Source organism: Pinus tabuliformis, chromosome 7 (assembly GCF_031772625.1).
Source record: "Pinus tabuliformis cultivar Carrire ecotype Pingquan chromosome 7, CPIR1, whole genome shotgun sequence".
NCBI classification, from domain to species: Eukaryota; Viridiplantae; Streptophyta; class Pinopsida; order Pinales; family Pinaceae; genus Pinus; species Pinus tabuliformis.
The window spans coordinates 1,289,945,403-1,289,968,790 of record NC_142293.1 but is presented as its reverse complement, the minus strand read 5'-3'; the positions used below and the strand labels follow the sequence as shown (position 1 = coordinate 1,289,968,790).

Sequence of the window (23,388 nt, the reverse complement as noted above, 5' to 3'; positions counted from 1 at the left end):
TTATTGATTTTCTTTTTAAATTATGTAGATTTTTATGGCTCAAACTTATGATTTAACAAATTTTTAATTGATTAGAAATATATTTAAGAAGAGGGTTATTTTAACAATAATAACAAGACATAAAACTATTACAAAGAATGGAAGATCATCATGTCAATTGCATGAATTGAACATGGAGAGGGAGTGTCTCAATTATTCTTCCCAATCATTTAAAATGCGCTCAATTAACATCTTTATATATTAATAATTAGATAGCTAATATAAAATATGGACATTTTCACTTATATAAATATGACATGTTAAAATGTGATTATATGATATTAAATTGTTGATAATTAAATACTCAATTTCAAACAAAAACATTTATATATATATGTTTGTTTTTGCTAGATAATATGAGTATTGAGATAACTCATAGATTACCTAACTCTATGGCTTGATTACTTTGACTCGATTTTTGCTAGTAGATTTTCCGATCAACATTAAGTGCCTTAAGAGAGCACCTTCTCACCTTTTACTCTAAGCCAGACAAATGAAAAAGATATATTATTTTAACAAAATCGCCTTTAAAAATTAATTAAAATACGTAAAATTTGTTACATGCTTGGGCGATTCTTTACTCAACGCCAAATAGGTGAAAAAGATGTATATTTTTAACCCAAACAATCCTTTAAAAACTAATTAAAATATCTATAATTAGTTGCATACTTTCACGATTCATTGCATTATTTTATTTTCTTTAAATTATTTATAAAAATTTAGAAGTAGAGGATGATTATGAACCTTAATTAATATTGGTGCCCGTTTAATATAAAGAAACGTTAATGTGGTTGTTAAAAAAAAATTCATATAAAGAAACGTTAATGTGATTGTTAAATTTATTTTTTCAGCTAAGTTACTTATTGCTGGTTATATGATTAACAATCCAGATTCTATGTCAAGAATCCCACTGACCAATGATAAGGCAAGGTACCCAAATCAGCATAATAATCAACGTTACGTAATTACCATAAACTAAATTACAAGAGCATGTAGCGAAAGCATTGCTACGAATATTAGAATACCATAAACTAAACTACAATAACATGTAGCGAAAGCATTGGTAGCTAAATTAAAGCCACTAGGGAAAATAGGGAAGCCACTGTACATAAAGCCCCACAGTACCTAGCCTCTTCCTACGCTTCATCGCTGGAGTATAGAGGAAAGCCTACCCTCAAGCTTGGATAAGCGCGCAGCGGAACTTGCCTTGGAATGGAGACCCCACAAACTTCCGTCATATCAAGCCGCGACGGATCACCTTCAACTCTCCAGTTAAAAGTGTGCATCAGCTGAGCCACTGCGAGTTCGATGGTGGGAATAGCCATGGGGGCCCCTGGGCATCCTCTCCTTCCTGCCCCAAACGGAATCATACGGAAGTCTGATTGATCTGCTGAATTCACATGTTCGTCCTTCATGAATCTCTCGGAAGCATCTGCCCCCCACACATTGACATCCCTTCCTATAGCCCACACATTCACAATCAACATGGCTTTCTTAGGGATAGAGTATCCGCCTGCTGTAACAGCCTCTACAGATTGATGAGGAATGGCTAGCGGAAGCGCTGGGTATAATCTTAGCGTCTCTTTCACTACGCACTGGAGGTATTTCAACCTCACTACATCGGATTCAATCACTTGGCTGCCTTGATATATCTAGGTTTACAACCCACTCTAACCATCTCTTTCGCTAAGCTAGATATATTTTATCGTGGGGCCATTACATTTGTTATATAAATTTAAAAGACAATATACCTTGTCCATGAACCTATGCAGTCCGTTACCATTTCCATTTGTCTAATGCTCCTATAGTTCTTTAGATTTGTCTAATGCTCCACCGCAGTTATCAGGTCTACTAATAAATCCTTGAAACCTTTGAAATCGCCATCCAAATCATCGTCAGAAAATGTCCTCCCCGCCAGTATCCGCCAAATTATATTGGAGTTGAGAGTAGAGAGGGCCTTGCTAATATTCACACCCATTATTCCGCTCTCACTCTCCTCCCAAAGTGAACGGATCATCGCAGATACTTCTTCCTCTCGCACACCCTTGAACGACTCAATTCTTTTGGCACTCAGCAGTTCTAACACGCATATTTTCTTCATTTCCCTCCAGTGATCTCCATACGGAGCGAAGGCCACATCTTTAGAGTTGAAAAACATTAATCTCCCAGCGGCTTTTGGAGGTCGGCTGGCAAAAATCAAGTCATGAGTTTTGAGAAACTCTTTGGCTATGTCAGAAGAAGAGACGACGACGGTAGGGAGAGAGCCTAAGCGCAGAAAGAAAATGGGGCCATATTTATCAGCAAGGGCTTTAAGAGCACGGTGAGCAGGAGGGATCAGTTGGAAGAGATTTCCGACGATTGGCCATGGAAAGGGACCTGGAGGCAATCTGGCCCTAATCCTTCTCTTATGCAATAAGAGTATGAAAAATAAACACAGAAATAAACCAACCATAGCTGCTGTATTAGCAGGCAGTGTAATATGAAATTCCATGTCGGACACACGTTGGTAACTGACACGCTGAATGAAAGGCAGAAGCGTATGGTATTTATAGCCGCCATAAGGTCTATCAAAGCTCAGTTTATCCCGATAATATGCGTGAAGGTAAATGGTAAGTGAATTTCAAATAATCGTGAAGCAAATGGTAAATAAATTTCAAATAATTCAAAACCATGCACAAATCTATTTTATTGGATCTTAAGAAAATATTAGATTATTCAGAATTCTTCGATATTTTATTTTTAGGCTAAAAAACAGTAAAGAAATTATTTTGTATGTGATATTTTATTTTTAGGCTAAAAACAGTAAAGAAATTATTTTGTATGTTAAATTTTCTTATGGTATGAAAGTTAAAAGCCTTGTTTATTTGGATTGATGGTGCTTTTAGAATGGTTTATTATTTGTTTTTATTTCAATAATATTCATTTTTAGTATTATTTAAAACAAAACAAAAATTTAATTTTTAAAATTGACCTTGATTGTATTTTTTATAATATTTTAGTTTTGTTTTTTTTCTTCTCACATGTCCATTATTTTTCTAAAATTTTGAAATAATAATAATTTTAATATTATTTTTATTTTGGAAAATCATCTCTTTTTTTATTTAGCAATGGTTTAACTAAGTCAATACATCCCTGAGCTGAAAGTAGGGATTTTGGCTAGAGTTGAAAGTAATTTTAGGAAACCTCTTTGTTTCCATGATGTTTAACTTCTTCTTATATACAAGATACCTAGTCATAGCCATGCTTTCAATGGGGAAAGACTATCTTCAATCCTGAGGACATGATAAGGAGTGTTACATTTAATCTTGCTATTTTAGGTTATGAACTACCTTAAGGTGTGCTCTATCCTCCTCCATGTATCTTTATAGATATTGCAGCCATGAACTTCACACCCTTATAAAATAAAATAATAAGAGTGATAAGAGTCTCAAGGAAGAGCTTATTTTTATTCCATATCTAAAAATATGCAAACTTATAATTATTTTCAAGCCCATAATAAGTTTTCTATCCTCCATTTATTCTTTTCTCACTGTGATAATACTGAATGGACTTATGATTGATATAGATTCAAAGATATTTGTACCGTGGAACTTCTTCCAAGTAATTGTTGTAATATATGAAAGTACCATAAGTAATTTTTTTTAATTTAATTGTCATGAATTTAGTCTTGACAATATTAATGGTCTCAATGACTCCTAATAAAAAGAAGATATCAATAACATAAATGAAAAAGGTTACAACAATATTATTGAAGTATTGTGTCATCACAATCTATATCTTCAATTAAATCCATTTAAATTTTACAATAAAATAAAATCACCTTAATCAATTTTTTTGTTATTGATATCCTATAAATAATATTTTTATATTTTATGTGAAACTATTAGTTCTTAATACATCATAATGTTTTGTAAAAATATTATGTCTTAATATTAAAACAGAGCATCAATACCTTTTTAAAATAAAATTAAAAATTATATTTTAAATAATATATATATATATAAAATTAATTTTTTTAATTAATTTTATATATACTCTATTAATATTTGAAAATAAAATATAAACAATAAAAAAAATATTACATTATATTTTACACTTTAAAAATTTTTAAACATGAAAAAGATTGATCACTCTGTGATGTGAATCTTTCTGATTTTTGAAAAGCTTTAATCATTATAGGTCAACTGCATGCTATGCCTTAAAAAGAAATAAGTAATCAAAAGTCTAAAGCATCTCTGAATACAACAAAAAAACAAAAACGTCTCTTTGATACAATCTCACACACTAATGTGAACCCATTGATTTTATCATATGGAGAGGCTGCATCCCGCGATCATTATCTCTAGTACCCAGAAAAGCGATGTAACGATGTAAAAGGAGGCCAAAGTCGTAATGCATGAGCTGTCCAAAATAATATTGGAAACTGACCAACGTCGTTTTGGCAGGAAGCATTTTACATTTTTGGCAAATTTTATCGTCTATCCATATAGTTGAAAAATTATACCATTTTCCATGGTTGTGATCTGTGTTTCACGCTTTTGGAATGGTTATATTGAGTAGAAGGGTAGGATTTGGTTGGTTGTAATCAAATAATATTTTTTTGAATGTTTTATAGATGTTAAAGTATAAGCTGCAGATAATATTAATAATAGAGAAATAATGACGAGATGAATAATTCACATAACATGAATTTTATTTGTTTAAAGACTAATATTGTGTAAGATATTAATAATAGAGAAATAATGATGCAATGAATAATTCACATAACATGAATTTTACATGTTTAAAGACTAATATTGTGTAAGGTAAGGTATTTTATTTATCAAGCAGAAATTTCAGCTTACAACCCACTCCACCCATCTTCTGGGCTGCCTTGATATATCTAGGTTTACAACCCACTCTAATCATCTCTTTGGCTGCGCTAGATATATTTTATCCTGGGGCCATTACATTTGTTATATAGATTTATATAAGTTTTAAAAACGAACAGTGTTATTCAAGCTTCCAAAATATCCACATGATGTAACTTTTTGCTTTTTTACAATTGTTTTTAATTTTGTTGTCATAAATTCCCCCAATCGGGATGAGTGCGGTGTCAAAGGTGCCGGACCTGAGTGGACATGGACTGGACAGTGAAATTCATTGCAGCCACACCCCACATGCTCAAGGCAGGGAGTGCGGTGTCCTCTACCTTGATTGCATGGGAGGTGGGCTGGCAAGGTGGCAGAGGACGACATAAGGGAAGGTGGCGAAGGGGGAAGGTGTCTTGGACGTGCAGGGAAGGCGTAAGGTATAGTGGGGAAGGAAGGAGAAGCAAAGTGGAAGGGAGGAGAAGCAGCGAAGGTTGAGGGCAAGCGTCGACCATCCGGTATGTCTTCGTTGGGTTCCAAGGGAAATCCCATGAGTTGGAGAGAAAGTTGTTGGGAAGGAGCGAGGGGCACGAGGCCACTCTAATGAGGCTCAGCTTAACCAGGGAGAAACTAGGGTAGACAAAGGGATATTTCGCCTGGCTCTGCACTGTTTTGACTCTGCTCTTGAGCAGAAGCTGGGGCTATGACATGGTGGGCACCGTGAGGAGCCTCAATACAAGGCCGCTCTGGAGTGACCAGCCTTCGAGTTGGGATGTTAGCAGGGTGGGAAATTGGCTGAGCAAACCCGAGAAAATGGCAAGGCAGGACCATAGGGGAATTTCCAGGGACCCCGGGGGGCATGAGAGGTGAAGAGATGAGCTAAAAACGGACTGGAACTAGCATGCAAAGGCAAGGGTCAGCAGGTATGGGAGCACTAGCAACACCTGGCTACAAATGGGTCTGTGAGCTAGGATATGGCTGCAAGAGGGTGACCAATACCAGAACCAAGGTAAGGGTGCAAGGCAGGGAGATAAGCTCAGGTACTCCTGCCTAATTTCCATAACCACTGCCCACCTGTGAGCATAGGAAAGGATAAGGGAGCAGAAAACGACCACACAAAGGAAAATGAAGAACAAGAGGGAAACATGATGAGTGATTCAGAACTAGAAATGGATCAGGAAATGAACTAGAGTGAGATGGAAACAAAAGGAAATGAGCTACAGGAGATTCTGGACAGAGAAAACCTAGATCTAGAAGGATTCCTAAATCAGGGAACTTCGGGAGGGGTAGAATCGCTACCACAAGAAAAGATCAATAGAATACAACAGTTATTCCTTTGGCAAACTCAAGCCAAGGGTTTGGAGGAAGGAAGCAACACTAAAAGATAGAGAAATGAAGGGGGGAAAGCAGTCAAAACTACTCCAGGGCTAGCTCTAAGAAACCCAGTAAAAAAAAGAGGCAGGAAAAAGCAGAACGAGCTACTGATGGAATGTGGAAAGCTCATGGTAGACTCAGCTAAGATGAAAGATCTAACCAGTTACTCCTTTACCAATATTTAATCATGAAATTTACAACTTGGAATATTAGAGATCTAGGCAGTAAGAGAAAACAGAGATTGTTGAATAACAAAATGCAGCAAGTAGCCCCGGATATAATTTTTGTCCAAGAAACGAAATGCTCTATTCAAAAGTTGAGACAAATACATAGTAAATGGCTCAACAGATTTGAGTTTCTAGAAGCTAAAGCTAAAAACATAGCAGGGGGCATCCTCACTCTCTGGAATCCCCAAAAGATTGGAATAATTTATGCGGAGGCAACAAGGAATTATTTATCGGTGGTCATACAGCCTGTGGGAGGCAGGGACACTTACCTAGTAACGAATGTTTATGGCCCCCAAAGGTTAGATGACAAAATTCAGTTTTTAACCTCCTTGGTGGATCTCCGGGCCAGGCATCAAGGGTCACCATGGGTCATAGGAGGAGACTTCAACATGATCAGATCTCTCTCAGAGAAAAAGGAGGACACTAGAGCTCTCAATAAATATTCCTCAACCTTCCAAATCTTTTCAAAAGACATGAAACTTATCGATATTGAAACAAATAATGGCTTCTGCACTTGGAATAATAAAAGAGGAGGGGACTCCCAGGTTGCCTCCAAGTTAGATAGATTCATGATCTCTGAGGATCTCATACTTTTAGACAAGGAAATAATGGTAGAAATTCTACCTTTTGGAGGCTCAGATCACTGGCCGGTTCAAATGGAGATCAAAGGCATAGGTACCCCAAGAAACCGACCTTTCAGATTTGAAAATATCTGGCTCTCACATCCATATTTTAGCAGTAACATTGAAAAATGGTGGACAGAAGATTTATAGATTTAGGGATCTTCAATGTTCATGCTGCACAAAAGATTAAAGCACATTAAGATGAGGCTAAAAGACTGGAACAAGAATGAATTTGGAAACATTTTTGCAGGAAAGAAAGCGGTTGAAAACAAAATCCTGAAACTCAACCAAGCTTTAATCAAGGAAGGATTTGACAAGGAAAAAAATAATCAGGTAGAGAAGCATCATCAAGAATGGGAAGAGTTGTGTAAACAAGAGGAAATTTTTTGGAAACAAAAATCCAGAGTTCAATGGCTAAAGGAAGGAGAGCGCAACACTAGATTTTTCCACAGATCCACAATAGCCAATAGGACTCATAACAAGATATCTTCGATCAAGGACGAGGACGGGCAGAATCACCAATCCCATGTGGATATAGAAGTTGTGCTAGTAAGACACTTCCGAAGTATTTCCCAGGAAAACTCCTTAGAAAGGGAACCTTTCATCAAAGACTTCACCAAACACATCCCCAAGCTGGTTTCCAGATAGGACAACAGTAATCTAAACAGACCGGTAATAGAAAGGGAGGTCAGTGAGGTTCTTAAGGAGATGCAAAATGGTAAAGCTCCAAGTCCAGATGGATTCAACATAGATTTCTTCAAATTTTGTTGGAACATAGTCAAAAAGGACATTGTAAAGGTCGTGGAAGATTCCAGGCTGAACAGAACCATTTTGAAAGCTCTCAACACCTCCTTCATCGCCTTAATTCCAAAGCAAGATAATGCACAAACGCCAGAGAGATATAGGCCCATAGCCTTATGCAATGTAGTATACAAGATAATCTCCAAGGTAGTGGCCAACAGACTCAAACCTTTGCTACCCACACTGGTTTCAAGGGAACAATCTGGGTACTGGAAGGCAGACAAATTCTAGATAACATCATTCAAGCTCACGAAGTAGTTCACTCGTTAACCAGCAAAAGGAAAGCAGGCATGATAATGCAACTGGACATATCCAAAGCGTATGATAAAGTAAACTGGACATATATCAAGAAAATGCTCAGTGCGTATGGTTTTTATCATAATTGGATCAGATGGGTTATGGCCCTCGTGACTTCCTCCAATTTTTCAATTTTAGTCAATGGCTCACCCTCTGAACTTTTTCTTCCTTGTAGAGGACTTAGACAGGGGGATCCGCTCTCTCATTTTCTTTTCATCCTCATGATGGAAGGGTTGGGGCGGTCCATTAAGCATGCCAAGGCAGCCGACAAAATTCGAGGACTCCAATTATCGGAGAATGGTCAAGTCCTGACCCATCAATAGTTTGTAGATGATACCTTGTTACAGGGCATTCCCACAGTCAAGGAAGTGTTGGCTTACAAACAAATTTTGAATGACTTTTCCTTGGCTACAAGTATGGAGGTCAATCTTACCAAGTCAAAAAAAAAAATCTTTAACACTCACATTGCCATTCAGAGAAATGTTTCCATAATTCTTGGCTTTCAAAGAGAGTCCCTCCCCTCTAAGTATTTGGGAGTTCCACTAATGGCCAAACCTTTACATAAGAGCATATGGGAACCATTAATAATCAAGATGCAAGATAAGGTCAAAAAATGGACATACAGGTCTTTAAATCTGGCTAGTAGACTGGTCCTTACAAAGGCAGTGCTCCAAGCTATCCCAATCTTTATGCTTTCAGTTCTCCCAGTGCCAAAAGGAGTCTTACAACAATTTAACACTATTCAAAGAGACTTTCTTTGGGGAAAGGAGGAAACAAGGAAAAAATGGGCTTTAGTGTCATGGGAAAAGATTTGTAAACCTAAGAACCAAGGAGGTCTAGGATTGGATGATCTAGAGATTCTCAATAAGGCTCTTGGGGCCAAGCTTTGGTGGTGGTGGGTAAAGGATCCCAAAGCTCAATGGGAAAGCATTTGGAAGGAAATATATGCCAGCTCTTGGCACTATTCCGAGCTAATAAGAATGTCAGGGAATATGAAGGGCTCTCCCATATGGAATAAGGCCTGGGAGAACAGAGAGGTGGTTCAGAAAAACAGTTTCTGGGAAATCAGAGATGGAGATTAGGCACTATTCTGGGAGGATAAATGGCAACAAGAACAAATTCTCTTGAAAGAAGAATTTTTGGGCCTCAAACAAGAAACAAACAACCAAGGTATGGTAAAGGTAAAATACTTTTGGGACAATGCTCACAACACAGGTAAATAGAGAATATGGAAGAAGATAGATGGCAAAGAGGACAGCACCCTCAACGGCCAAGCAGAGACCCTAAAAAAGATGATGGATCAGAGGATGATTCTTATCACAGAAGGGCAGGATCAACTAAGATGGGGTAACAACAAAGAGGGCAACTTCAATATCAAGGAAGCTAAAGATTTTTTTTTGGATTGTAGGTTTCTGTGGAGTGGTTTTTGAGAGGTTGAATTCGGATAATCCACAGTATTCATCTTAGTCGACGTTTCAAGTCCTGATGATGAGTCTTGCTCTAGGCTCGAAACGTCGACAAAATAAGATGAATACTATGGATTATCCGAATTCAACCTCTCAAGAAGCTAAAGATATTCTCCTATGGCTGGAATCCCAAGGCGCGGTCAGAATTTGGCAGAAACTATGGAGAAGCAAAAGCTGGACAAAGATCAAACTCTTTCTATGGTTGGTTCACCACAGGAAAATACTAACCTGGGACAATATTAGAAAGAGGGGTATTCTGGGGCCCTCCAGATGCCAACTCTGTGGAGAACAAGAGGAGACTATGGAACATCTTCTCAATAGTTGTATTTTCACATCCAGGTTATGGGATTTCTTTGCCAACATCTTCAATCAGTCTGACAGAGACAAAGACATTATAACTAACACCCTACACAGTTGGAGAAATTATGGTTCGGATAATGAAATTCTTAACTCAACCTGGGCTCTCCTGCCAAGATTCATAATATGGAATGTGTGGAAAGAGAGGAACAAAAGAATCTTCAAAGAAGAGAAGAACACCTTTCCTCGCCTGCTGGAGCAGATCTTGAAACAGTTAAAAGAGACAGTAAGCACAACAGTTAGGGATCTACCCAAGAATCCTCCCTCCAAAACAGAAGTGAGAATACTCAAACAGTTAAACTTGCAGGGGCTCATTCCACAAGAACTGGATAGGAAAATAAGCATGAAGGAAAAGGCCAAAGAATTTTGGATTCCCCCTCGGAAGGTTTTCTGAAATATAACATCGATGGAGCATCAAAAGATAACCCGGGAATGGCCGGCTTTGGAGGAGTTCTTCGAAATGAACATGGAAACATCATCTCCCTTTTCCATTGTCATTTAGGAAAATCCACCAACAATATGGTGGAACTAATAGCACTGGAGCAGTGCTTAGAACTTCTGAAACAAGAAAATTGCCAGAATGTGATGATAGAGGCGAACTCAAAGTTGGTCATCAATGCGGCCAAGAAAATTAGTCACGGATTAGGGCCTGAAAAAGCTACAAAACACTGGAGGTTACTAAGGGTGCTCCATAAGATTCAGGATCATCTGCAGGAACTACGCACACTTAAATTCTGCCATGTATGTAGAAAGGCTAACAAGTTGGCTGACATTCTAGCCAACCAAGGGGTCACTTGCAAAGATAGTAGAGCTTCGATGAGTTGGATGGCAATGCCTCAGAATGACCTAAAAGAACTTTGCCATAACCAGGCGGAAGAATACAAACAAGGGTATCAGAACAACAATAAGGAAAACAACAGGCAATGAGTAGAGCATTCCAGAATCTTCACTTTTGGTCAGACAGGACTAGGGAGGTTAGCACTCCAGAGGCGGTCTCAACAAAGACGGAGGGTGCAACAATGAAAGTCCCTAAAGGAGGGGGTCCAGTTCTCACTGTCAGGAGCATGGCAGAGAAGATTGATCGTCGACCCTGTTCTGGCAGCTCAATCCCCCTCTTTTTCCAGGAGTGGGAGTTAAAACCACCTCTCGAATGGTTTTGGTGCGATCGCACCGCTTTCAAGCTGAAGGTAGTTTTGCAGTTGGGGCAACGATTCCATTCACCTTTTGACACGTGGATGAGGGATGGCGGTGAATACCATCACACATTAACCTTCGGTTATTTCAGGCGTGCGATAGTCAGCACCACCGTCTGATCTTCGTAGGCCCGATCAACGATCGGGATGAAGTGGGCAGTTTGGTGGGACCGGGGGATTAAACTTCGGGCTACTTTATGGAGCGATATGCTTCTCCCACGTTGGATTAAAAAAGTGAATGAACGGCAATGATGAAGTGACTTTTTATGGGTTTGCTGGCAAGGGTTTTCGGGGGGTGGGTTCATGCTTCCTGCGATTCCCGATGCTTGTTTCTGTTGATTCTCGAAAGTATTACGAATGTACTTGCTGAGTTTGATGGACTTAAATTTTTTAGGTCTTCTTTCTTGTCCGACTTTCTCCACTCTGCTGGAGGAATTAGGTACACGTTGTAAATTATGTCTGGTTTAAAGAAATAGAAGGTTCGTCTTTTGTTTAAGCAAAAAAACATTAATAGACTTGTTTATTTGATGGTGTTTTTGCATGAAGTCCAAAATAAAACTCTGCCCACTTCCAGAAGAGATCAAAATATGGGAAACTGATGAACGTCATTTTGTCAAGAAGCGAAAATGATTACACCGCATTTTACATTTCTGCCAAATTTTATCGTCTATCAATATAGTTGAAAAATTATACCATTTTCCACTTTTGTGATCCGTGTTTCATGATTTTTTTACGAGAAAAATATACCAAAGTTCGAACAAATTATCTGAAGCTCGCTTATCATTCAGCCTCTTTTTGGTTATGTAAATCCCATATTAGCAAATTTATATAATAGACGCTTTCTTTCCAAATTTTTAGAAATGTTGTGTGGTATTGGATTTTCATAACTGGCTTATCTTATACTTTTCTTTCATACTCGTTAATAAATAATCGAAATTACTATATTAATATTGAATTAATTACATATTTTTATCAGTCTTAGAGCTTGAAAATACCTATTGAATAATTTAAAAATGGGAAAATATATATTAAAGGAAAAAATTATTATTATTTTTTAAATAAAATAAATTATTAATATTAATTGTGTTTAATTAAATTTGAAATCAAATTAACTGTAATAGTTAATATTATTTTATCAAATATTTATATATTAACTAAATATATACAAAAAAGTTTACCCACCAAGGTTTCATTATGTAAAATATTATGTCAGATTTCACTAGTGTTTTATTATGCAAAATATTATGTCACATTTTACAAGTTCTAATTGCACTAGAAAAATCATAAGCTAACTATAATCATAAAGATGATATGGAAATATTAATGGTTTTGGAATGGTTAGATTGACTAGAGGCATAAGATTTGGTTTGTTGTAGCCAATTCTTCATGTTTTTCCACGCCCAACAACATAATATTTTTTGAATGTTTTGTAGATGTTAAAGTATGTTAATATTTTATACAAGTTGGAGATGTCAATGAGTGTGCTATTTTTCTTTGCTTTCAAGCCAACGACGAAAATAGGGTACTTGTTAGTATTGTATCTTGTATAAAATATTAATAATAGAGAAATAATGATGAAATCAATAATTCACATACGATATTTTATTTATCAAGAAGAAAATCTAGAGTACAACCCACTCCACCCATCTTTCACGCTGCCTTGATATATCTATCTAGGTTACAACCCACTCTAATCATCTCTTTCATTGCCCTAGATATATTTTATCATGTGCCATTACATTTGTTATATAAATTTATAAGTTTTAGCAACCAACAATGTTATTCAATCTTCGAAAATATTCACATATGTAATTTTCTTTTTTTTACAATTTTTTTTAATTTTGTTGTCATCAATTCTAAGAATTTTCACCTCGATAACAATTTGCTTGATATATTTTCTTGAGTGTGGATTGTCTTAAGCTATAGTTCACCTCTATCAATAATTAGTGTTACAAAACGATAACCAATATCAATACTCCTAGTCTTACTATGATAATATGGATTTCTATCCAAATGGATAGCACTTTGACTATCACAAAATATAGTTAAATCATCCTACATTCTTCCAAACTCACCCAAAAGGCCCATTCAATCAAATTTCCTCCTTGCAAGCATGTGAGACAGGGATATATTCTGTCTTGGTAATGAATAAAATAATTATTTCTTGAAGCTTTCACATCCAACTAATAGATTCTCTTGCAAGAGTAAAGACAACCTCAAGTAGATCTCCTACTGTCAAAATTACCTGCCAAATATGAATCAACATTACTAGGAATGAAATCACTACAACCATTAAATGTGTTGCAGTAATCACTTATTCCTATAAGATACCAAATTGCTTGTTACACTTCATTTCAATGCTCGCTTTCTAGATTTTCCATGCACCTACAAGCAACACCCACTTCATATAAATTATCTTCTCTAGTATATATCATCGCATACATCAAACTTCTTAGTCCATTAGCTTATGGTACATGAGACATATAATCCTCTTCTTCCTCATTACTAGGACATAAAACTAAAGAAAGCTTAAAATGAGAAGCTAAAAGGATATTTATAAGTTTCATATTACTTATTTTGAATTTTACAAGTATTTTCCTATTATAATTCTATTGTGAAAACTCAAGCTTACAATTTTTCTTGTATCTATGTATTTTTATGCCTAAGATTTGTTTTTCTACCATTATATCCTTCATATCAAAGGTCCTAGCCATATGAGTCTTCGACATGCTGATATCATCCATGCTTTTTCCCATAGTCACTGCTACTATAATCATACCTGATTATGAAGGAATCAAACTTTTAATGATGATGAGGATGATCATTAACATCATGATTATGAAGGAATCAAACTTCTAATGATGATGGCGATGATCATTAACATCAAAAAAAATACCTAGATGGTATACTAAACATTAAGAAGGTAAGAGGTTAATTACGATTCTTTAACATTTTCTTTCTGTACTCGAAAATCAGTGAGAGAAGTGTCCCTAGATCGCCAAATTTTTGCTAACTTAAAAGGTCAAGAAGGTTAGTATCAAGGAAAATATTTTTAAAATTAGATCAAATGTGAGTATAAAAAAGACAATTTAAGAGAAAATGATTTTCATCTTCAATGCTCTTGGCATCGCATAGGTGATAGACTCTTTCATCCCAACATGTTTTGGGAATTTACAAACTCTGATTTTTACTGTGGAGCTCATGAGAATTAGTTCTAATTTTAGCAATGTTCATTTTTTTCTTAACAATAGTTAAGACAAAAGATAATTTTGGTTTTCTAGATTGAGGTTGATCACCTCCTTATAATAGATTACTTTTTGTTTTCCCTCTAACTCTTTATTTCCCCACAAATTCACATTAAATGTGGAAGTAATAATATGTTTAATATTATCCTTATTCTACAAAATGATATCCTCCTTTATCCCCAACTGTGCTAGCCAAGCTTGGGCATCCTTATGTCATCCTCACTAGATCAGAAGGCAGAAGTTTTTACTAGATTTAGAATTAATTTTAGGAAAATCTCTTTGCTTCCATGTTGAATAAATTCTTCCTTTCCATAAGTTACCTAGTAATTTCCATGCTTTCAATGGGGGAAGGATGGATTCAATCATGAGGACTTCAATCAAGAGGATAAAATATTGAGTATTTCCTTTAATATTGATATTGAAGGCTATAAGCTGCTTTTGGATCCAATCAATCTTCCTCAAATAATCTAAGGATGTACTACAACCCCACTCATCAAGTCCATGTAAAATAATAGGAGTGAAGAGAATCTTAAAGAGGAGTTTCTTTTCCTATATCCAAAGATCTACCAACTTACAATTGTTTTCAAGCCCACAATTTACTTTCCAAACAACACTTATAATTTTCTCAATGTTATAATTTCAATTGAGCTTCTGATGTGTAACAAACCTAGTGAAAATTCCATGTAATAAAAGTTAATAAAGGAAAAATAATAACCACAGTTGATGCGACACTTATTCCAAGCTGATTGTTGGGAAGAATCCTAGTGATGGGGATCACTTGTGATTGATTAATGGCCAAGGAAATTGGCAAAGGCAATGCCTAAGGCTTTGGAAAGGAAAAATGGCATTCTTGGCACATTTATTTATGAAAATAATGGAAATTAGGAGAAAAAAGGGAGGTGAAATGTCACAAGTTGCATGTGAGGAGGAAAATGAAGGAAACTAAAGGAAAATGACAAGTGGATTTCCTATACTTTCCATTTTCTGGATAGTCATGGAGATTGTGGGCTTATTTCCTTGTCTTGTTTTGGTTGGTTCTCATGTTTCCTTAATGTGGGTTGAGTTATTAGTTACTGGAAGCCCTCGTTAGATAAACGCTGAGGAAGCCCTGTAACAGCTTGGGTTGGGTTACTAATCCTGGAAGCCTTGGTTGGACAAATGCTCTAGAAGCCCTTTGTGAGTTAGTTACTAGTCCTAGAATCCTTGGGTGGAAAAATGATTTAGAAGCCCTTTGTCGGTTCAGTTACTAGTCTTGGATGCCTTGGATGGACAAACGCTCTGGAAGCCTGGTGGCAGTTGTGGGTTAAGTTACTAGTCCTAGATGCCTTAGTTGGAACAAATGCTCTGGAAGCCCTGGAAGGCTTGGATGGAGACTAATATGATGATGGTTTTGTGATGTCCATCCATGAGGTGGAATCACTATTTGATGGGTTGAGGTGGATGGCACATGAAAGCCTTGGATGGTTTTGGATTGATGTGTTCTATGAGATCCCACATTCATGCTTGGAATATGGCATGAGGGTGAATAGTTGAAGTGAGATTTGGCTTAACCATTCTACAGTCAGATGGAATGTGGAAGTCCCATGTTTGGATTTTGCATCATCAATATGAGGTTATTTCTCCATGTATTTCTATGAGTATTATATTGGTCTATATGTGGATTATATGGTTGTGATTTCATTGGTATTTCTATTGCTACTATTCTAGTTATGTATGTGTTTTGTAACAGTAGTTATGCATAGCTCTCATCATGTTTTTACTCGTAAATGAATGAACAATGTATGAATGACATAATGGATGAAACGATATTCAGTTTGTTGAGGCAACAATTCCTCTTAGCGATTTTTAGCTAAGTATGAGATCCCTATGCTCAGATATGTTATTTACACATGTAGATTACATATTCGTGATATGTTTGACGAAATGCCTTCCATGTCTAGTAAGGGTCAAGTCAAGGTCTCATTCAAGTGATTGCATTTATATTGTCATTTCTTTGTTATTTTACTATTCTGAAGATGTCATCCTATTCTAGTCAATGACTTGGGCTCTGGGCCTGAAAAAGTGGGTGAAATCTCAGGGAAGATTGCAAAACATTATGTAAAAAAGTCCCTGGATGTTGGCTTGCAGGCCTATGAGAGTGTCCAAAGCTCCCTAGACACTAGCATGCCCATAGCATGAGAGCATCCAGAGTTCAAGTGGTCTAAAAGCTCAGTGGGACCTAGGGGCTGGTTAGTAGAAAGGTTGGACTAGTTTCTAAGGGTACTAATGCTGATGTTGAATGTTGGGATGGTGTGTTTCCATTCGTTCCACTTCCTTAACATGAGTTAGGAGGTCGAATCATATCATAGTGGCCTCTAATCACATGTTTACCCCAGCTAGCCGATTGCTTGGGTAGATGTGGGAGGAGGGCGTTACATAGTGGTATCAAAGCATGATTCACCCTTCGGATTGGATGGGTTGTGTGTTGGTCATGTAGGCATGTCATTTTTATGTGTGTCTCTTACACTTGCATTCCATGTGCTTGTTGCATTTGCATAATGTTGATCATGGTTGTAGTGGCGTCGTCATGTTGAAGTTGATGTTGTTATTGTGCAGTGCATCATCGTGAGTGTATGATTGGTTAAATGTTGTTATACGTCGCTTTCATGTAACATTTTTCATGGTTGGTTACATTCTTGTATGTTTGTTTCCATTCTTGTATGCTTGGTTACATATATCATTCTTGTAGGTTTGATTACAAGTATTGTTCGTTTATGCTTAAGTACATGTGTTTATACATGTATGTAGTTGGTTACAGATTTCTTATGCATGTTAATGTTTTCATGTGGTCAATTGTGCAGTGATATAGTGATTTTTGTGATGCATAAGGTCATGGTGTGTGTTGTTTTTAAGGTCATGCATTGATGACTGGACCCTATCTAGAATGATGGTTGCATGGTTACATGCTTATGCGTTATTTTTCTATATGTTGTAATGATTATGTTATACATGTATAACACTTATTTGTTGATCTTGCAGACAAGGTATCCTCCTTTAGCTATACTAAGGTATGTTGGTTTATTATGATTTGGTTTCGCTGACATGATATACCTTGCAGGTAGAAATATCAAATGGCTAGCAAGATGGTAGACTAAAAGGAATCTCCCTATGAATCAAATGAATAGTATGGTGTTGGGAACTCTTCCAATTTGGTAGATACATTGAGAAGATTAAAGGAAGAGATAAGGAGTTGTAAGGCAGATAATGACAGAATCATGCAGGCATAGGAGAAACAAGCAGTGGTGAATGCACTGATACATCAAAATTTGTTAGATTTTCAGTGACGAGGACCATGTCAGATCGACTATGAGCAGGAGGGCATAACTAATGTGGCATATGGTATTAGATCACATGATGGTCATAAGTCAGATAGAGATGAAATGGTTTGAAATGGAATATTGTTGGACACTCCGAATAGGAGAGGGGATAGACACATGTACTATTCTAGTTCTGATTCAGATAGGCACTACGATCGTCATCGTTATCATCCTTATAAGAGGAGTGATAAGGGATACTTGCTAGATGATTTTAAGAAATCAAAGCCAGCGAATTTTGATGGAGAGATGAAGAAACCACAGGATGTAAAGACATGGTTGCTTGGCATGAGGAAGTTCTTCAGGGTGCACAATTATTCAAAGAAATGAAATCCAAAGTAGCTACATTCATTTTCAAAGGTAAAGCATACATTCGGTGGCAAGACGTGAAGAATGGCAGATGCATTCATAAGGAACACTTTACTTGGAGTGAGTTTCATAGGTTATTCAAGAAGAAGTATTTGTCAGAGAGATACTTTGATGATAGGGAAAAATAATTCTATGAGCTAAAGATGGGATCGATGACAGATGATGGATACACTAGTAGGTTCTTGGAGTTACTATGGTATGAGCCTTATCTCATTAAAGAAAAGGCCAAGATTTAGAGGTTCATTAGTGGATTACTAGTTGCATTCAAACACAGGATTGAGTTCGATGAGCCTAGATCATTGGCGGAGGCCATTCAAAGGTTAAGGCATTGTTATGAACAATTAGAGCACGAATCAGAGACTATGCTAGATAGGAAAGGTAATTCAAAGAAAAAATGAAAATGGAATAGAAAGCGAACAATACTTATGGTACCGGTAATAAAGAGAATATAATGTCATCTAAGAAGTTAAATGCATGAGATAGAGGATAGGGGCATCGATCTGAGGAAAAGAACAAGGGTGCAGGCTGGAAGCCTATAGAATGTTGGATTTGTGGCAAAGATCATCACAAGAGAGATTCCCCACAGAATTAGGGTGGAAGGCCTTAGATATATAGTGCATAGAATGCACAGACTGTTGGGGATGTTGGTGAGAGTATTCCTTTTATTTATGCAACATTGCATAACAAACATGCATACTATCATACATCTATCATTAAGATGCACGGTAAGCTTTGTGATCAAGTTATTTCTATTTCGATTGACCCTAGATCTAATTATAGCTATGCATTAGAGGAAATTTTAGCCTAAAAGTTCCCATGAAATTTTAATGTAATTTCCATGTCATAACATGTAAACCAATCAAAATTCTTTAAATTTAAAAAGAGGTACTTGTCAAAAATTTGGAGGGAAAATAAGAAAAACTATTTTTTTAATTGTATTTTTGGCTTATCTCCTTATAAGTTTACTCAAATTTCAAGTGTAGACACTCATTCAATGCAGAATTAAATTTTTCATCAAACGAGTACCCATCACACATACTTTTTAGAAGACACACATTGATAAAAATTGAAGATACATTAAAAAGTGAGTTCAATACAATTTGAGTGCTAGTAAAATGACATGCTATAGGAGGAGAAATATAGTTTATTCCTTGTATTTAATTTATTACTTTGGGGCTATAAGAAGAAAGTGGATTGTAAGACATGCACTCTTATTGGCCCATATTGTCTACCTATTATTACTTTTTGCTATGACTATTGACTCTACCACTTTCTTTCTATTTTCCAATATATGGATCCTCTATTAATTATTCATGAACCATCAAAAAAATATCCCCTCTTTATTGACACCATTATTTAAATTCCCTTTGCATTTCCTTTGCCTAGATTTTAAGGCATGCTAGTATATATAGAGATGCTTTGAGAGTGTGTGTTTGTTGTTAATATTTTTGATCATATTTATTATCAACATCATAATAAATGATCTATTTTTAAGGTTACTTCAAAGCCAAATAACAAATTTGTGTATGAGACTCCTTTGTTTGTAGGATAAGGGACTTGCAATTTGATTGTTGAAGTTTAAGAATATGTACATACTCTATCATCTTTGAGAAGATATTGATTATAGTTGGTGTGGGTATATTATCTTATTTTAGTATAAATGGCTTTAAAAATGTTTATAAAATCTAAGTAAATTATATATCTATATCTATATATATATATATATATATATATTAAGACTACATTGTAGATATTTGGTTGAAGACAAGTTTTCACCCTAATTTAAGTTAATGAACTATCACAACCACATCAGTAAATGTGGTTAATATAAGCAGATCAATGTCATTTTCCATTTGTTATTTCATGCACTTTCCATATATGATATACTATTTTTTATTTTACCATGATGTCATTTGTTATTTGTTATTTTACCATGATGTCATTTTTTATTTGATAACTTCGATGGAATTTCATAATTGCATTAAATAACTAGCATAACCATATACATTAAGTTGTTAATGATAACCATCAAAATGCTTATCCACCATTTCTAACATTGAGACTTTGTATGTCTAAGACAAGAGTGCAGGTGGGAAACGTAAAAATTGTTTTGAAACCTTTGATTTCATCCATTAGATCATATATGTGACCAAGAATATTCTCATATTATGAAATTTAGACTATCTCTAATTTTTTATATTTTAAATAATGAAAATAAAAAAATAAAAAAAAAACCTATTTCAAAATCAAATGTATCTATCAATATAAATATAAAATAACAAATAAGTGAGATGAATATTTAAAATTAATCAATCTAAAAAATCAACCAAAAGATTCCACCTATTTTATGATCATAAAATTAGAATAAATGAGATATTAATCTATCAACATCCAATAACAAGAGTATTAACATAATGACATAGACATAAAATAGGATTATCAGTGTAATGAGGTGGTCATATATGACAAAGTGTTGGGCATTGAGCTTTTACTCTGTCATCGTCTATAAAAGTGATATGTTCTTTCTTTTTTATTTCATTGTGTGACATATGGTGTCCATGAAGAGCTATTAGTTTTCTCCCATACGCAAAAGTTTCAGGAGTTTTATAATGTTAACCTTCGCTTTATGATTAAAATTTTCGCCAACATCATTGTGTTGCCGCATACCCATCACATGGTTGAAGGGATGTCGTCAGTGCTTAAGGACTCTCTGTACGAAAGATCTATATGAGATATCTTGCGAATGTGACTGCCCCATCTGATTCGCTGACAAATGATGCAAGTATATCAATTGTCCGTCAATGACATGCATGCATTTAATGAATACGAATGAAATGTATCATTCATTTTTCAGCTCCATTGTTTTCCTCATAATATTTCAAAGCTCACCTACATTTATATAGCTGAAAATTCAACTCAAATGTTCACTTGAACATGCATTTGGATTTAAGAAGCTTGTTTCCCTTCCCAAAATGTTTGAGAGAAATAATGATATGCATGAGTTCTACTTTGTTCAAAATATTTGAGATGAAGATAGTTGAAAAACTTTTAGATAGCGTGTTAGGAGATTATTTGGCGAAAGATTTTCTATCAGAAATTGGCAACGCTCTACCTGATTTACTCACAATAATAGTGGAAGCCGTGAGTCATGAGAGGCTGGATGACAATATGATGACGTTTTCACATAAATGTTTCATACCTTTAACCAAGGCCTAAATTCATGTTGCTATTGCACTTTTGCTCTGTCGCCAAGAACGGGTCAGAAAACGTACCTAAGCTCGATGAAAGTGCCACAAAATTTGGTTCCAATGAGGCGCTTTTTACATTGGGAGACAAGCCAAAGCTTATTTATCTGGAAGCCATGGAGGAGGTAATATTTAAGCAGTATTTGTTGTTTGAAATGGATGACTACTTGGTAAACTATTTTACATGTACCAATACAAATTTGATGTATTAGTGGTTGAATCAAATCAAACTGTCAAATCTTCAAACTCTTTCTTATCTTGACCGAATTTGGTTATTATGATTCAAATTTGACTTATCATAAAGGAATACAACACAAGGTTTTCATCTTCCATGCCATGGTTATTATGTTTTTCCTCTACCCTGCTATGGTTATTATGTTTTTCCTCTACCCTACCATGAATATGAACTTATTAGGTTTGTCCTTTGCCCTACCATGGATATGGTAGATTTATGTGTCTAATGATATTTAGCTAAATTTCTCTAAAATGGAAATAAGCCAGAGATATTGTTATTAGAAGATCACCTTTCATGTTATTAAAGACCTAGATGTAGTCTCTTTTACATTATATGTGTGATTATTTTGAATGTGAATGCATTAAATAACCCTACAATTTTAATTTTGTAAGTAATCTCATTTGGCAAGACGGGTATTGGGAGAATCAATGGTATTGGTGAGACCGGGGTAACCCTGCTTTTGCTCATTCAAGATCTATTGAAGCAAACTAGACTGTCGAATTCCAACAACCCCAAAATGATTATGTCTGCCAAGGAAAGGATAATTTGCCTTCAAATTTTAGTTTGATCTAGGGAAATGTGATAGAATGACATTATTGTGTTTCTGATTTTGTATTGGGTACTTTTGAGTGCATGAACAACCTCGGTGCAAAATCGACAATAGGTGCAACATTACCAAGCTAGTTGCAGTAACAAAGGGTAAATGTGTATCTTGAAAACTTTGAAGACTTTGAAGGGATAGATTATGCTTTTTTGGCCCTGCTCTCTAAATACTATGGATGCAAAATTGCAAGTCATGCAATGGCAACTCCCAACCAAAAGCTATTGCAAGAAAAAAACAATAATAGGAGGGCCTTAGGAGACATTGAAAATATGGTGGGAGCTCTGAATGCCAAATGCAATATAACAAAGATGGAGTCACATAAAATGTTGTTTGATGTTATTTACTTGTATATGAGGTCATATGCAGTAAATCAATCCCTTGTCACTAGTCTTTCTGTAGCCAGGTTTTTGTTTTTGAAATTTCCTTGTTGTTCTATTTATTGGCTTCTACCTCAAATATTTGTTCCTAAACTTGTTAATTTATTGATTAATAGGAGGTCATGAGTAAACTTGGTTTTCAATGCGAACAAGGGAGAGAGTTCCAGGACTTAGGTAAGTTTAATTAGAACATACAATGCAACCCTGATGAAAGATTGTTTTCTAGTAGATTTGTTGAACACAGAGTCTAGGGCTTTTTAGGAACAATCTGTACATTGGTAGAGCTACATTAAGGCTAGACATCCTAGGTGGTCCACATGTTTTCTTGATCTTATTACCTACTATTATGTTCCTCTTGAACTGCTTGGTTTGTTGCTTTTCTTTTATTTCAGGGATCCCATTATGTTCTCTATTTTCTCACCCTTTTTATGTTTTTCAATTTGATTCTTGCAATCCCAAGCAGAGGCCATTATTGTGAGGGAAAAAGCAAGAGCACATGCAGAAGTAGTCCAGGGAAACAAGAAGAGGTGTGCGAATAGAAAAAAGGTTCAATATGCCTCTAGTATGGAGAAGGATACTTCTATTTCTTTCAGTGATAATGTAGACTTGGGTGCACAAGAAGGTGATTTAAAAACACCTAGACAACTCAAAGCAAGGAAATCTAGAGCACCATCTTTGACTACAACACTAACAACTCGAAGTGAGGTATGTCTTGTTTCTTCTTTATAAGTTT

General features: G+C 35.7%; 1 protein-coding gene and 2 pseudogenes across 1 annotated transcript; 1 reads left to right on the top strand and 2 right to left on the bottom strand.

The window, feature by feature from the left end:
- Positions 1–1,175: 1,175 nt before the first annotated feature.
- LOC149252215 (cytochrome P450 750A1 pseudogene) lies at positions 1,176–1,822 on the bottom strand (annotated as a pseudogene).
- Positions 1,823–1,861: 39 nt separating this feature from the next.
- On the bottom strand, positions 1,862–2,530 carry LOC149252214 (cytochrome P450 750A1 pseudogene; annotated as a pseudogene).
- A 7,936-nt stretch (positions 2,531–10,466) lies between these two features.
- On the top strand, positions 10,467–10,961 carry LOC149252213 (uncharacterized). The gene has a single exon (XM_089454099.1). It carries the CDS (start codon positions 10,467–10,469, stop codon positions 10,959–10,961), a length of 495 nt encoding a protein of 164 aa, XP_089310225.1.
- Positions 10,962–23,388: the final 12,427 nt, after the last annotated feature.

What these genes read in the sequence shown, in the direction of transcription:
- LOC149252213 (XM_089454099.1), top strand. Translation starts at nt 10,467, where the DNA reads ATGGCCGGCTTTGGAGGAGTTCTTCGAAATGAACATGGAAACATCATC.